Source organism: Lagopus muta, chromosome Z (genome assembly GCF_023343835.1).
Source record: "Lagopus muta isolate bLagMut1 chromosome Z, bLagMut1 primary, whole genome shotgun sequence".
Taxonomy (NCBI): domain Eukaryota; kingdom Metazoa; phylum Chordata; class Aves; order Galliformes; family Phasianidae; genus Lagopus; species Lagopus muta.
The window spans coordinates 43,444,916-43,460,728 of NC_064472.1; the positions used below are offsets into that span (position 1 = coordinate 43,444,916).

Genomic DNA, 15,813 nt, shown 5'->3' on the forward strand with positions numbered 1-15,813 from the left:
TCCAAAACAGTCTTATAAAAGCTTATTCCTTCCTAAAAACAATGCAGTCTGCCTGCACTGAAAACAGTAGCTCATTTGTTTAGAGCATGAATATTAACATATATGTATATATGTATCTTATCATAGATTCATAGAATGGCCTGGGTTAAAAAGGACCATAATGATAATCGAATTTCAACCCTCCTGTTATGTGCAGTGTTGCCAACCACCAGACCAGGCTGCCCAGAGCCACATCCAACCTGGCCTTGAATGCCTTCAGAGATGGGGCATCCACAACCTCTCTGAGCAACCTGTTCCAGTGCGCCACCACCCTCTGTGTGAAAAACTTCCTCCTAATATCTAACAAAAATCTCCTGCCTCAGTTTTAAACCACTCCCCCTCAGCCTATCACAATCCACCCTCATAAACAGCCGTTCCCCATCCCGTTTATATAATCTCTTTAATTATGGGATGGCCACAAAGAAGTCTCCCCAGAGCCTTCTCCTCTACGAGCTAAACAATCGCAGTTCCCTCAGCCATTCCTCATAGAAGAGGTGCTCCAGTCCTCTGGTCATCTTAGTGACCCTCCTCTGGACTCACTCCAAGAGCCCTACACCCTTGCTGTGCTGGGAGCCCCAGGCTTGGATGCTGTGCTCCAGATGGGGCCTCACAAGAGCCAAGTAGAAGGGGACAATCGCCTCCCTCTCCCTGCTGGCCACCCCTTTTTTAATGCAGCCCAGAATACAGTTGGCCTTCTGGGCTGCAAGCACACATTGCCAGCTCACGTCCAGCTTCTCATCTACTAGCAACCCCAAGTCCTTCTCCTCAGTGCTGCTCTCAAGGAGATCTTCCCCCAGTTTGAAAAAATACCTGGGATTGTCCTGACCCAAGGGCAGTACACTGTACTTGGCCTTATTGAACCTCATTAGGTTTTCATGGGCCCACTACCCCAACCTGTCCAGGTCCCTCTGGATGGCTTCCCTTCCCTCAACAGCACCACTCAACGTGGTGTCATCTCCAAACTTGCTGAGGGTGCTCCCAATGCCATTGTCCATGTCATTGAAGAAAGTGGTGAAGAGCACCGGTTCCAGGACTGACCCTTGTGGGACACCGCTTGTGACCAGCCTCCACCCTAACACAGAACCACTGATCACAACCCTTTGGCTGCGTCCAGCCAGCCAATTCGTTATCCATCAAATAGTCCATCCCTCAACTCAACACCTCTTCAATTTAGAGAAAAGGATGTGATAAGGGACCACAGCAAAGACTTTGCAGAAGCCCAGGTACATCCATCGCCCCTCCCCCATCTACTGAAGCCATCACTCCATCATAGAAGGCCACCTGATTGGTCAGGCACAATCTGTCCTTAATGAAGCCATGCTGGCTGTCTCGAATCACCTGTTTGCCTCGTGTTGCCTTTACATAGCTTCTAGGAGGATCTGCTCCATGATGTCCCCAGGCACAGAGGTGAGGCTCACAGGCCTGTAGTTCCCCGGGTCTTCCTTTCTCCCTTTCTTAAAAAGAGGAGTAATCACAGAATCACAGAATCACAGAATTGTAGGGGTTGGAAGGGACCTCCAGAGATCATCGAGTCCAACCCCCCTGCCAAAGCAGGTTCCCTACACCAGGTAGCACAGGTAGGCATCCAGGCAGGTCTTGAACATCTCCAGAGAAGGAGACTCCACCACCTCCTTGGGCAGCCTGTTCCAGTGCTCTGTCACCCTCACTGTAAAGAAGTTCTTGCGCATGTTTGTGCGGAACTTCCTATGCTGCAGTTTCCAGCCGTTTCCCCTTGTCCTGTCTCCACTCACCACTGAAAAGAGTCCGGCCTCGCCATTCTGCCCCCCACACCTTAGATATTTATAGACCTGGATCAGGTCCCCTCTCAGTCTCCTTTTCTCAAGGCTGAACAGACCCAGTTCACTCAGCCTTTCTTCATAGGGGAGATGCTCCAGGCCCTTCACCATCTTCGTGGCCCTCCGCTGGACTCTTTCCAAGAGATCCCTGTCTTTTTTGTACTGGGGAGCCCAGAACTGGACGCAGTACTCCAGATGAAGCCTTACCAGGGCAGAGTAGAGGGGGAGGATCACCTCCTTTGACCTGCTGGCCACGCTCTTTTTAATGCACCCCAGTAAGCCATTGGCCTTTTTGGCCACAAAGGCACACTGCTGGCTCATGGCCAACCTGTCGTCCACCAGGACACCCAGGTCCCTTTCCGTAATGTCTCCCTTCTTCCAGTCACTGGGGACTTCACCAGACAGCCATGATTTTTCAAATATGACAGAGAGCGGATCGGCAACCACATCAGCCACCTCTTTCAGAACCCTAGGATGGATATCATCCTGCCCCATGGACTTATACACATTCAATTTCAAGAGGAGGACTCGGACTTTTCCCCCATTACAGTGGGACAGAAACCATTCCCCGCACCCTCACGTAAAGGCTCAGGGCCCTGGCAGAAATGGGAAGCCTGACCACCCGTGAAGACTGAGGCAAAGTACTCATCCAGTACCTCTGCTTTCTCTATGTCTGAGGAAGCCAGCTCCCCATTACCTTTCATCAGAGGGTGAACACTCTCCTTGGCCTGTCTCCTCCTGCCTACGTACCTGTAGAACCCCTTCTTGTTATCTTTCACATCCCTCACCAAGTTCAGCTCCATCTGCGCCTTGGCTTTCCTAATCCTATCTCTACACACATGGACAACAGCCCTGTATTCCTCTCAGGATACATAACCCTGCTTCTACTTTCTGTACATTTGCCTCTTTTCTCTCAGTTTAAGCTGCGGGTCCTTGCACAGCCATGATGGTTGCCTGCCTCCCCTGTTTGGCTTTTTCTGCTGGGAGACGGAGAGCCATTGCACTCTCAGAAGGCTGTCCTTAAAGAGCTGCCAACTTTGTTCTGTGCCCATGCCCTTAAGGACAGTTTCCCAGGGGATCCCACTCAGCAGTTCCTTGAGCAGCCAGAAGTTTGCTCTACTAAAGCATGGGGTCCTAGCTCTGCTTGTTCTCATGCCCTCATTCTTCAAGATCACAAACTCCACCAGGGCATGGTCACTACAGCCCAGGCTGCCTCCAATCTTAACCTCTCTAATGCTCTCCTCTGCATTGGTGAGCACCTGGTCCAGTAAGGTTTCACCTCAGGTTGGTCCATCTATTACCTGGACCAGGAAGTTGTCCTCGACAGATTCCAGGAATCTCCTGGATTGTCTGCCACCTGCTATTCCACTATCCCAGCAGATATCCAGGTGGTTGAAATCCTCCATCAGGACAAGAGCCTGTGAGCACAACACCTCCTCCAGCTGAAGCAAGAAGGCATCGTCAACAGCCTCCTCCTGATCAGGTGGCCTGTAGCAGGTTCCAATCACTAGCTGCCCCTTACTGGATTGATCTTTGATTTTTACCCACAAGCTCCCGACCTGATCATGGCCATTCCTCAGACACAGCTCTTCGCAATCTGTCCACATGGAGGATACCTATCTATCCCTTCCGAGAAGCCTGCAGTCCTCAATCGAGGTATTCCAATCATGAGATTCATCCCACCATGTTTCTGTGACAGCAAGCAATTAGGTCATACTTTCCCAATTATGCCACAGTTTCTGTTTATTTCCCATGCTGTGCGCATTGGTATAGAGGCATTTCTTGAGGCTTTTCGGACCCCTCCTTACTACTTCCAGGACAAGTCTGGGGTTTTTCCCTACTGCCTCCCAAGGTGATAGCATTCCCAGGCGCTTGTTTGTCCTCCAGTACATCTCCTTGCCCCATCATATCTAGTTTAAAGCCCTTCTAACCAACCTAGCCAGCTTGCTCCCAAGAATATTTGTGGCCCTTTTAGTTAGTTGGTTCCTGTCTGCTGTCACCATTGTCCCTTTCTCAAGCCTGCGTCCAAAGCCATAGTACCCAAAGCCCTGACTGCGACACCATTCACAAAGCCATTTATTTAGCATGTCCTCCCACCTTCTTTTGTGCAGATCCCAGTCACCAACTGAGAGGTCAGAGGAAAACACAACTTGTGCTCCTGATCCTTTCAGCCATTTCCACCAATAATCTCCTTCCCACGATCCCGGATGCTCCTCAGGCTTTCTACTTCCTCCTTTAGCTCTACCACCAGGCTGAGCAGATCATCCACCTGCGCACACCGCACTCAGCTGGTATCTCGGCTGCCCTCCTGTAGCAGTGACAGGTCAGGCATTCTCTGCAGCCTGAGACCTGAACTGCGGCATGACCGTTCACGCTTTCAGTCTGGGTCTCCGCGTACCCTTTAGCAGCAGCTCGCCGCCGTGCGGTGACCACGGTTCCGCCTCGGTGTGTCCAGCGACCTGTTAAGTGACCTGTTACGTGCTAAGTGCTAAGCCGCCTCCTACATGGCAAGATGCCCCGCCCTGCCTACTCGCTGATCCGCTCTTTGCCCTGAAAATCACCTTCTTCACAGCGAGTTAACAGCCCGCCTCCCTGTGTAGTCGAGTGAATAGATGGCTTATCGTTTCATCTCGTCTGAACCGCCCACGTGATCCACATGCTCCGTCACTGCGCCCCAAGTCTTTTTCTAGGCAGAGGGCGTGGATGCAGAACCGGTGCCCTGACAACGCCCACTTCAAGTCAGCCGCTCTCTGCTGCTATCTCGGGGTTCCCTGGATGAAGGAACTGACCGAAACCTCCCCATACCTCGCAATCAGTCACTGCAGTTCTGGCTGGGACTGCGCCGAAGCAGCAATCCAGCAGCTAACCTTGACGATCTCACCAAGCAAGGAGTAATTTCTTTCCAAAAATATAGCCTGCTCATACAGACAAGGAACCAGCATACAGCAGTATTACATCTGCAAGTGTACAGCAGTATTACATCTGCAGCTCCAGCTAGGATTCCTACCTACCTCCATATTGATGATGAGCCTTTGGGGAGGAATACCTGTGTGGATGGAAAGGGAACTAGACTCCCAGAAAAGAAGAATCTAAATTTTGTGAAAGAAGGGATTGGCAACTCAACTTGGGGAGAGTACGAAGAAGTTGTTAGCATGTGCAGGGAGAGAATTAAAAAGACAAAAGACCAGCTTGAATTCGACCTGGTCACTGTAGTAAAAAAGAACAAAACACTTTATTTACAAATACATTAGCAGTAAGTGGAGGGCTATGGAGAATGTCCAGCCTTCACTGGATGTGGCAGGGAATAAAAATCAGGAAAAGGCTGATGTTTTCAGAGCCTTCTTTACATCTGTCTTTAAAAATCAGATATCCTTGGGGTAAAAGTCAAATACTCCGTCACCTGAAAGTTTGGATAAGGAACAGAATAAACCCCCTACAATTCAGGTTGAGACAGAGTCCTGCTAGTCCACCTAGCAGGCAGCCAGATGGGGCCAAATCAGATCCACCTGAGGGTGCTGAGGAAGCTTGCAGAGGTCATTGCAAAGCCACCTTCCAACATCAATCAATTCTGGTTCTGGTCAATCTAAGAGGTGTGAGAGGACTGGAGACTTGCCAACATGACCTCCAACTACATGAAGTTTTGTGAGGGTTTGGGAAACCACAGGCTTATCAGCCTGACCTTGGTGCCAGGAAGGTTACAGATCAGATCATCTTGAGTGAGATCATACAGTATGTGTGGGACAGCTGGGGTATGAGGTCTAGCCAGAATGAGCTCGTGAAAGGCAGGTTCTGTTTGACCAACCTGATCTCCTTCTATGATTGAGTGACCTACCTGGTAGATAAGGGAAAGGTTGTTGACGTAGTCTTCCTAGATTTCAGCAAAGACTTAGACACCATCTCCCAGAGTATTTTCCTGGAGAAGCTGGCAGCCCACGTCTTGGACAGGTACACTCTTTGCTGGGTAAAGAACTAGTTGGAGGACCAGGATCAGAGTGGTGCTCCCCAGGGGTTGGTGCTGGGGCCTGTTTTGTTCAGTATGTTTATTGAGGATCTGGATGAGAGGATAGAGTGCACACTCAGTAAGTTTGCAGGTGACACCAAGTTGGCTGGAAGTCTCAATATGTCTGAGGGAAGGAATGCTCTACAGAAGGATCTGGACAGGCTGGATCACTGGGCTGAGGCCAGTGGGATAAAGTTCAACAAAACCAAATGCCTGGTCCTGCACTATTGTTGCAAGAACCCCAGACAATTCTACATGCTTGGGGCAGAGCGGCAGGAAGACTTTGTAGAAGAAACCAGCCTGGGTCGATTGGGTATTGGTCGATGTTCAACTGAGCATGAACCAGCAGTGTGCCCAAGCAGCCAAGGCCAATGGCATCTGGGCTTGTATCGGAAATAGTGTTGCCAGCAGGAGCAGGGCATTCATTCCCCTGTACTTAGCTCTGCTGAGGCATCAGCTGGGATTCTGTGTTCAGTTTTGGGCCTCTCACTACAAGCAAGACATTGAGGCCCTGGAGTGTGTCCAGGGAGGAGCAACAAAGCTGGTGAGGGTTCTAGAGCGCAAGTCTCATGAGGAGCATCTGAAGGAACTGTTCAGTTTGGAGGATGCCCATGGGAGACAGGAAAGTCGGAGCTCTCTACAACTATGTGAAAGGAGGTTGTGGTGAGATGTAAGTTGGCCTTTTCTCCCACCTACCTAACAACAGATTTAGAGGGTGTCATGATTTTGTGATTTTTGGTTTTTGGTATTCCACATCCTAACATCATGTAATACACTGGGAGTTTAACTGTTAATGGTCCGGTTCCGGGTACCAGTCTGGAAGAGACGAAGAACTAAATTGCCAGGGGGCTTTGCGGTCAGAGAGGAGATATAACTCCTGGCAAGGTCAACTGATGTGCTCTTCTTTGTCTGCTCTTTTTCATCTCCCTGCTGCTCAGCTGGACTGTGCATCTCACCTCAGCACTATGGTGAGGCCTATCCACCTTTCAGACATTCTCTCATTATAGCTTCAATTCTAATTATATTGTATTACAGTGTGTTATCTTGCATTCCGGTACTATATTTAGTAAATTAGTTTGTTTCTTCTCCGATTGTTGCCGCTGTTTCTAGTTATTTTGGGGTCCCCTGTTCCCTTTTTTCCTGGAGGCGCAGATTTTGTGAAATCCCTCCGCCCCACCAGTCACAGAACTGGGCCGAGCCAGCCTGTAAACTGTTGACAGAGGGCTCAAGTTGCATCAGGAGAGGTTAAGGTCGGATATAAGAAAAAACTTCAATAGAAGAGTGGCTGTGGACCATAATGAGCTACGCAGAATGGTGATTGAACTCATTGCTCCTCCAGGTGTTCAAGGAATGTGTAGGCATGGTGCTATGGGACATTGTTTAGTGGGCAATGTTGGTGGTAGACGTATAGTTGGAGTAGATGATCTTAGAGGTCTTCTGCAACCTTAATGATTCTGTTGTCATTACAATTTTCAAGGCACTCACATTGGAATTGCTTGTGTGAGAATCAAATGTTGTTTCTGAATTAGAACAAGTCTCTGCAGTTCTTTTCAGGGCTCTCTGGTAGTTTTCGTCACTTATCCTTTAGATGAACCTTCCCCAGGAATGCATGCTCAGTATGTAGGTGAAGTAATTTATAATCATAGAAGTTAGGTAGATGGAGTAGGTTATAGGCACAAAGACTGCAGCTCCTGCCTGTCCAGCCTTCTGAAATACCTCTGAGCCTAACTAATATTTGGTGCTGGACAGACAAGACCCAAGCAATAGAAAATTTAAGGAGGAGTAGTTAAATAATAAGCAATATACTTGTATAGCTAGCAACAATTTATGTCCAGTCAGCATGAATATATGTAATATTTTGTCATACACAAGGCGAGAATATCCTGATGAGATTGATCAAGCCAGAGAACAAGTCATGGCATGCCCAAGGAAGCGCCTGAAGAGGCATCCAGAAGGCCTGGCATCACCCCCTCGATGCTCTTTGTTTAACATAGGAAGCATCCTCTGCACAGAATGGAAGAAGCCTTGGAGAGAATCAGCGTATCAACATGATAAGAAAGTACTGAGACATCTTGTAAAAAGCAGGATGGTGACTGACTGGCACAGGACAGCACATGGATCAGCAAGTGTCAGAATGTAATTAACAACTGTAAATCTTTGTATGAGTGGAATACCCAGCCAATGGGAAAACAGGGGAGGGGGAAGGCGTGAGGGAGACAAGGTACAAGAGCTGCACTACTGCCTCCATAGAGGCACTCCTGCATGCGGGATGCTCACCATTGCAATTGTGAATAAAATCTGCTTTTATCAGAGATACTGTCCTGACAAAATTATTTGGATATTTCCAACACTTGTAAGTAGCCTCCTAATCATGCAAAATTTAAGGGGAATTTTCATTACTATAGCATGGAGAATTTAAATGTCTTTGTTTAAAAAAGATTTTGTTTAAATTCTCCTCAATGAAAACATACTTCAAAACTGAGGTTGGTTCAGCAGCTGCAATACAAAACAAGTTCAGGCGATGGTCAAAGTATTTATATATTTTATACCACAATGTAATGTAGGCAGCTCATGCAGATTCATACTTAGTCCATGAATGTGATGCTTCTGCTAAGCAGTCTTAGATCCTCCTAACTGGCAGAGGTATACATTGGATGGACCAGTCTTTCATGCAACAGCATATAATAAAAAGGAGAAAACTAAGTGAATAGAAGAGGCTTGGGTATTCATCTGAACTGCATGCTAGTATGCTACACACAGATCTTCAGCCTACATTTAATGAGCTTTCTAAATTTGGTGACAAAACATGTATTTCAAGGTATCTGTTCAATACTTTCCACTCAGAGGGATGAATAAAGTAAAGATACAACATGGATGGTCTGCTTTGGTAATTTATCTTTACTAACATAAAAGAATGAAGTCTTCATATAGTAGTGTGAAAAGCTCCTATAGCTTAAGAAAATTTGCAGCATCATGATGTTATTTACTAATTGACTGATCTGCTTTGGATCTTCTTAGTAATTAAAAAACAAAACCAACGACAACAAAAATTAAACAAAGTAAGTCAAAGTACACAAACTTATCACCTAACAATTACCAAATGCTTCTCCATTTTCCCACCACTGAATTACTCCTTTGTGTGCTCTGGAAATAAATGCCTCTTCACAAGAGCACTGTGTGATCCCCTTCTGAAAGGGAATTTTTCTGTGTTTGGTGGAATATGATTTAAACACTACGCTTCACCTTTGTCAAATAAAGATTTAGCTTTGCAAGTAATCCTATTTTGTAAGGTATTATATCAGCATACATTGCTCAGTACTGATTAGAAAACTTTAAAAAACTACTTTTTCACAATCTGAAAACACATCGCTACGTTTTGTTCATGAGAACAGAGTTTACAGTCATATGTTGCACATAAAGGGTTTATTTTAAATGTTTTAAGGATAGAGTTACATCATAATTATAAAAATTACTTACAGAATTAAGTAACAGATTTAAAGTGTTTATACTTCTAAATGCAGAGAACAGAGAACTGTCTACATTGTTCAAAATAAAATAAAAATAATGAAACCAAGCTCTAAAGATGAAGTCATTATCTAGTTTTAAAATGTGAACACGAAGACCTTTGAACTATACACATACCAAGAACCATCCAAATTGCACTAATGATGTAAAATACAAAAAACACAGCATTTTCAAGGAACCAGAAACTGTTTTTACTGTCATTCTTTTCCCATAAGTAACTAATTAATTTTCTGAAGACAAAGACTTCATTTTTAATTCTTTTTAAAAATTAAATTATCTACCTGTTTCAATAAAAAGGAGTTTTCCCCTACTTCATTTCAACTTAGTTTAAGGTTTGGCACTCAAAAGAAAAATGCAGTGTTTTACTGATTAGGTGTGACTTTATTTATTTGTTAACAGAATACACGGTCCTTTTAAATGCTGTATGACACATACAACTGGAAAAATTACCTTCTGTTGGCACTATGCTTGTCTCACCGGTGCATTTAATCCTACTAACAACCATTAAAACAGCACAATAAGCAAACTCACAAAAACTGAACACAAAATAAAAACAGAACAAAACCAAAACCTAAACATTTTTAACATGCAACTTTAGTTTGTTACATTGAACGTTCTAACCCTCTAAGCATGCAAAAAATGATGGTCTGCATTTAACTTTTTTTCCTTTTAAAAAGTTCTACATGGCAGCCTGACATCACACACGCACACACACACAATATACAACAGTACTACAGCAGGTAAATGTGAAAGGCCAATAACTTTTATACAAAGATCCATAGCCTGTGCCATCACAGGCCCTATGTAATTTTGGAAAGTAATGTTGAACCCCTAGAACAAGGAACCAACATTTAGTTACCAGGGTAATGCAAGCACTGCATGCAGATCTGAAACATGAGCCTAAAACAAAGCCCAAAGAAGATGGGCAGGGAGTGGAATTAGTCTCAAGTCCCGAAAAGGTGGTTTAAGCTACTGGAAAAAAAAACAAAGAAAGAAAAAGGAAAGAAGAAAAAATGAAAAGAAATACCCACACAATAGCCAATGGGGACATCTAAAAACAACCATAAAATTTACAGTTTATAGATTGTACTCTAATTGGCAGAATATGTGGTGTATTAAAGTGGCTTGCAGACAACCCACAAATGCAAGCCTAATGCTAGAAGTTTTCTCGTAGATCTAAACCTCAGATCTTTCAAAACAAACACATTCCTCAGATGTATAGCCCCAAAATCAGTGTACTAAGTTATTTGTGTGTCATAAATACACTCACTCATTCTTGTGCCAGAAATATCAACTTGGGCTCATGGAGCCAGGCTCAGCTTTGAGATTTACATGCAGGACTCTTAAGAGTCAATAGAAAACACATATAACAGATCTGCAGGATGAAAACGCTGTATTGCAAATCTGCTCACTTTGTTCAAAACACAAGGAACATTTACTCAGGTACCTAGTGCTTAAGGACTGCATTGAGAAGCTATTCACTATAGGACAATAGCCTGCCTTTGGTTGCCCATGGTGAAATAACCGGACATAATGCAATATAATAGCAATGGACAAAGAATTAAGGTATCATATTTATATGGTAAGTATTTATTACAATTCAACAGCATAATGAGGCACGAGCCTTAAGGCTAAAATATGAAATCAAGCAAAAAAATGGACAGAAAGGGGCTTAAACCACCGAGTCTTCGGTATACCCAAATCTGAGATCACACAGACTTCTGATCTCTGATTAACAGCATATCTCCTGCATCCTTCCACTAATCGCATGAGGGTGGATTTCAGAGTGCATGTTCCATCAACAGCGCTGTCTTCACAAAACTGCACTTTCATGAAGCAGTTCTTTGAAACTTGCAGAGCTCCGCCTTTGTGTAACATGACAATTTTGTTGCTGTGCTGGTCGTTGTTGCCATTCCTATGCTTTCAAAAGCTGCCACACTTACAAGAACAAAAACAAAACAAAACAAAAAAACCTAAACAAACAAACAAAACAAAACAAAAAAACCAAACACCCCACCAACAACCCTAATCTTCATTTGCAACTATCCTGCAAGATTACCACTGTGAAAGGATTTTGCTGCTGTGGGCTGCTAGGTACTTCCACAATCTAATGCAGACGGCTGAACCACTGAGACTGCCTATAGCTTCCATGAGACAGCACACCACTGGCATGCAGAACTGTAGTGTTCACAGAATGAAATTCAAGTAACAGCGTATCTCAAAGTAAGTACAATCTACACCACAAAAGGCAACAACAGATTTAAGCTGTAGATTTGTCTGGACACTCCTGATGTAGAAAAGCCAGAAAAAGATTACGTTGGGAAGGTGCCTTTTTGAATCAAAATGGTTAGAAACAAACAAAAAAAAATCAAAGAGGAAAGCAAAACAACAACAACAACAAAATCAAGCAAATGACAGAATGCAACAGACTGAGCAGAAGGCAACAAATGCCTTTCCTTCTCTACAATTGTCTTCATAAAAAATGATTCCTGTACCCTCCCCCTTGAGACTGTATTTACCACGTAAAAATATGGCCATTGTTAGGCATCTAATCCACACATTCAGGTTGCTAGATTTTGGTATTAGATGAGAGACTACTGATTGCCAATGCGTAGTCTAAAGTCTTCTGAAGTAGCATATATATATATATATATATATATATATATATATATATATACTGTTAAACTTGTGGCACCAAGAACTTGTGTTTTGCTAAGAGAGTGTAATGAACAAATAAAAAAGTACAACATTTAGGACTGAAGGCAGCCTTGTTGCTTGTATGTTACTGGTTCCTACAACTTGTAAATACGGGCTATTAACCTTGCATTTTCTAGTTAACTGGTTATACAGATTAAATATATTTTGTAGTTTTAAGACTTTTCACTGAAAGGTGCGCAAGTCAAACACTTGATATTCTACAGCCATATGACTACTAAAAATGCACAAGTATTTCCATGTACTGCAAATTCTTAAGAAGCTATATTTAAAATAAAGTGTAGAAACACAGCAGATTGGTGTTACTTGGGTTAGGCACTCCTTAATGCAGAACAAATCATTCAAACCATTCAGTTTTGAATGAACACCAATTCTGTCCCAACCCTGAAAACAAGGACTGCCAGTAGCCAAGAAATTAAATTTAATGTTATAAAAGAAGGTATATCAAAATATCAAACTACACTTGCATGAGGTGAGTGCAAAGTTGAAGAAAGTTAAAATCTATGAAAAAAATTTAGATTAAGGACTACAATACTGGATCAAATTTACACAGCCTGAATTTGCAGCTGTTTTTTGCTCTTAACTTCCTCCTGTTGAGATATACTGACTTCCTCCAAGAAAAGGAGTTCTCTTACACAAAATGTATCATGTTCACATAATTTTTTTCCTATTATTCAGAACAAAACAGTTTTGCTGGCAGAGATTGTGGGTTCGCAGGGACATTTAAGCTTTCATTAAACTGGAAAGCAGTCAAGTCTTTGTGTCTACAAATTTTACATTTAATAGTTCCACAAATTTGGCAGAGTTCACAATGATGTCTAGGATGTCTTCACCAAATCGTAGACATAAATATGGAAATCATCATCAAACTTGATGAAATAGACAGATGGTTTGGCTTCAACTTGATGAATGACCATGCCAGTCCGTTTTGAGCCATCTTCTTTGGCATATTCCACTTGTTTGCCTACCAGGCTGTCCACAACTTCACCTGGTTCCCGTTCTGCAGGAGGTGAATCATCTGTAACAAAAAACCAGTATACTTTGGTAGGCATGGATGGAATTTCAGTATGGAAAATAACATCAAACTCATCTGCAAAACCAGTAAGAAACTATCAGAACTTTTAAATACATAGTATGCTGTTTTGTTTACACAAACATTTAATAATCAGTGTACTTCTGAAATGTACAGTTGCATATTTTTTTAGCCCACCAATAATACAACAGTTCAATTTTACAAAGTCAAAAACAGCACTTTTGATTGTTTAATCTTTAATCAAAAACGTTTACATACATGTTATCAAAAATGTTTGTGGATTACCGAATTTAATCTACCAGCAGGAATAAGACTGGATCTCATCAGCAGCCCCATCTACCCCCTATACACACATTATGCGATGTTTGAGTATATGCAACAAGCACACCTCCAAGATGTCTACTACAAGTAACCTCTTTGTTAGAGCTTTTGATTTGATGTTGCAATAGGTATCATTACTGAAGTCTAACCATATTATTTGCTTGGCTAGCAAAATCTACCCAGAAGTAGCCTTGTATTTTTTGACAGTGTCTATGCCACGCGTTGATGCAAAAAAACAAGTAAATTACAGAACAAATACAATAAGCAGTAATAGCAGTGTACTGGAGAACGGGAAGCTAGCCTCACCAAAAAACCCACATTCTTTCTCTATTTCTTTTATGAAGTTTCTCTGCAAATGTATAGTTCCTCCATAAATGCATCATCACAAATAGTTATCATTCTCTCAAAATCAGTTTTATGTGAAGTACTTGTTGACAAAACATAAGCTTTTAATTAGAAAGAATTGTGCAGTACTTACACAGTTTTAGTATCAAAACCGGTAAAGTATTTTTCCCTTACAAAAATAAAAGCTTAAAAGAAGTTACATTTTTGTGTCCTCACATACACAAAGACAAGTAACAACCTAAGCTTGAGAAAATAAAAAGAATCGTCCCGGTAAGTTTTAGCTTTAACACTAGCGCAAATTCTACTCTATTCTATATTCCTGAACAATATTTATTCTGTGAAAATTCTTCATGTTAGTAGGAAAAGCCACAAAACTTTCACTTCAAGAAACAAGAAAAATATATTCCCCTAATCTACCATTTTTTTCTTCATTCTGCAACATGTGAAAGAAAATGAATTTTCAATAGCTTAAGTGCTTCTTTTCCCCAATAAAATACTCAAAGGTTTTCCACTTTGAAGACCTACCACAGCTAAATTAAACTGCTTCAGAAACACAAATCAGAAACAACCTCTGTGAGCTATGATACCTCTTTCCATATAAGAACAATAGTGGAAAGCGTCTGGTTTGTCGAGTTTCTAATAAAAACTCCAGACAGAACCTCTTCTGTAGTAGCAAGAACATATCTTCAGCAAAGTTAAGAATAATCATGGAAAACAGCTTTCCACTACTTACTGCATACTCCTCTGCTGATTAAAAATGAAATTTTTCAATAGTTATAAGAATTATTTTAACATCACCTGCAAACTTAGTATGCTTTTTTGACTGTGTCCATATCACTTATAAAAACACTGAACAGAACTGGCCCTAAAATTGACCCTTGGGAACCCCAACAGTCTAATGTAACCCCTTACAACCTTTACTACAACTTCTTGACCCCAACACATCAGCCAACTGTTCATCCACAAATTTACTTTACTCCTTAAGCAGGGGATCTCAACTGTGTCATTGCCAAATGCAAGCTCCGTACAACCCAAATCCTCCATAATCAAATCTGGAATTGCATCCATAGTCAGTTCTAGCCCAGTCTACAAATATGTCCAGAATGTATCTAGAGTGAGTGAGCAGATTTTAAGCAGATGAATAATCAAACCACCCCCAGAATTTCTCAGATTAACAGAACTGCATTCATAAAAGGTCATGTCCATGAAAACAAACTCCCATGCCCATTAATAAACCACAGGCAAATACTTATGTAAAAAGATGACACTTTCCAGAGGAAAAAAAAATGTTAATGGGCCTACTTACTTGAATCAGGCATAATGCGAAGGTCACCCTCTTTATAATCATCTAAGAGTTGGTACATGTACAAGACAGGATCTTTCTCATAGGTAATATAAAACCACGTGTTCATAATAGGAGCTCGAGCCAAGACCATCCCCCTCCATTCATCTTTTGAGCCATCTTCTGTCTCAAACATATGTTCCACAGCTTTGCCAATCATTGTGTCTGCCAGGTGGGCATCACTAATTCGAGATGAAGCTGCAATGACAGCATTCCATGAGTTCATTCAACAGCACAATTATATGTCACTGTGAAAAGCAGGTTTTTTTTCATGATTCACGAACAGATTTTATTTGAAGTTAGTCAATTCATATACAAAGCAAACACTGTCCATTCCAGAGAGTTTACTTAGTGAAGAAATGCGGAATTTTACTAGTGTTGTTAAAACAATAAATCATTTTATTGCTCTTATCATAGAATCATAGAATCACAGCATCACAGAATAGCCTGGGTTGAAAAGGACCACAATGATCATCTAGTTTCAACTCCCCTGCTACGTGCAGGTCGCCAACTACTAGACCAGGCTGCCCAGAACCACATCAAGCCTGGCCTTGAATGCCTTGCTCAAGATCAAATACTCATAATGCACTGTAATGCAATACCAGCATAGGCCACAGCAATGAAAACTATTTGTATTTTAGCTAGATATTGGGCAGTGAGTAGGTCAGGAAAGCTAGAAAAAGAAGTCAAACAGAGA

General features: G+C 42.4%; 1 protein-coding gene across 6 annotated transcripts in view; it reads right to left on the bottom strand.

Annotated features, from left to right (window-relative positions):
* Positions 1-9,241: 9,241 nt before the first annotated feature.
* SPIN1 (spindlin 1) overlaps positions 9,242-15,813 on the bottom strand; it is a 65,255-nt gene continuing 58,683 nt past the window's right edge. For all 6 annotated transcript variants that reach the window (XM_048932216.1, XM_048932214.1, XM_048932218.1 and 3 more), the window contains 2 exons: positions 15,081-15,314; positions 9,242-13,093 (listed from right to left, as the gene is read on the bottom strand). In XM_048932216.1, the coding sequence (XP_048788173.1) occupies positions 12,894-13,093; positions 15,081-15,314 (434 nt within the window). In that variant the 3' untranslated portion in view covers positions 9,242-12,893. The remainder of the gene's footprint in view (positions 13,094-15,080; positions 15,315-15,813) is intronic.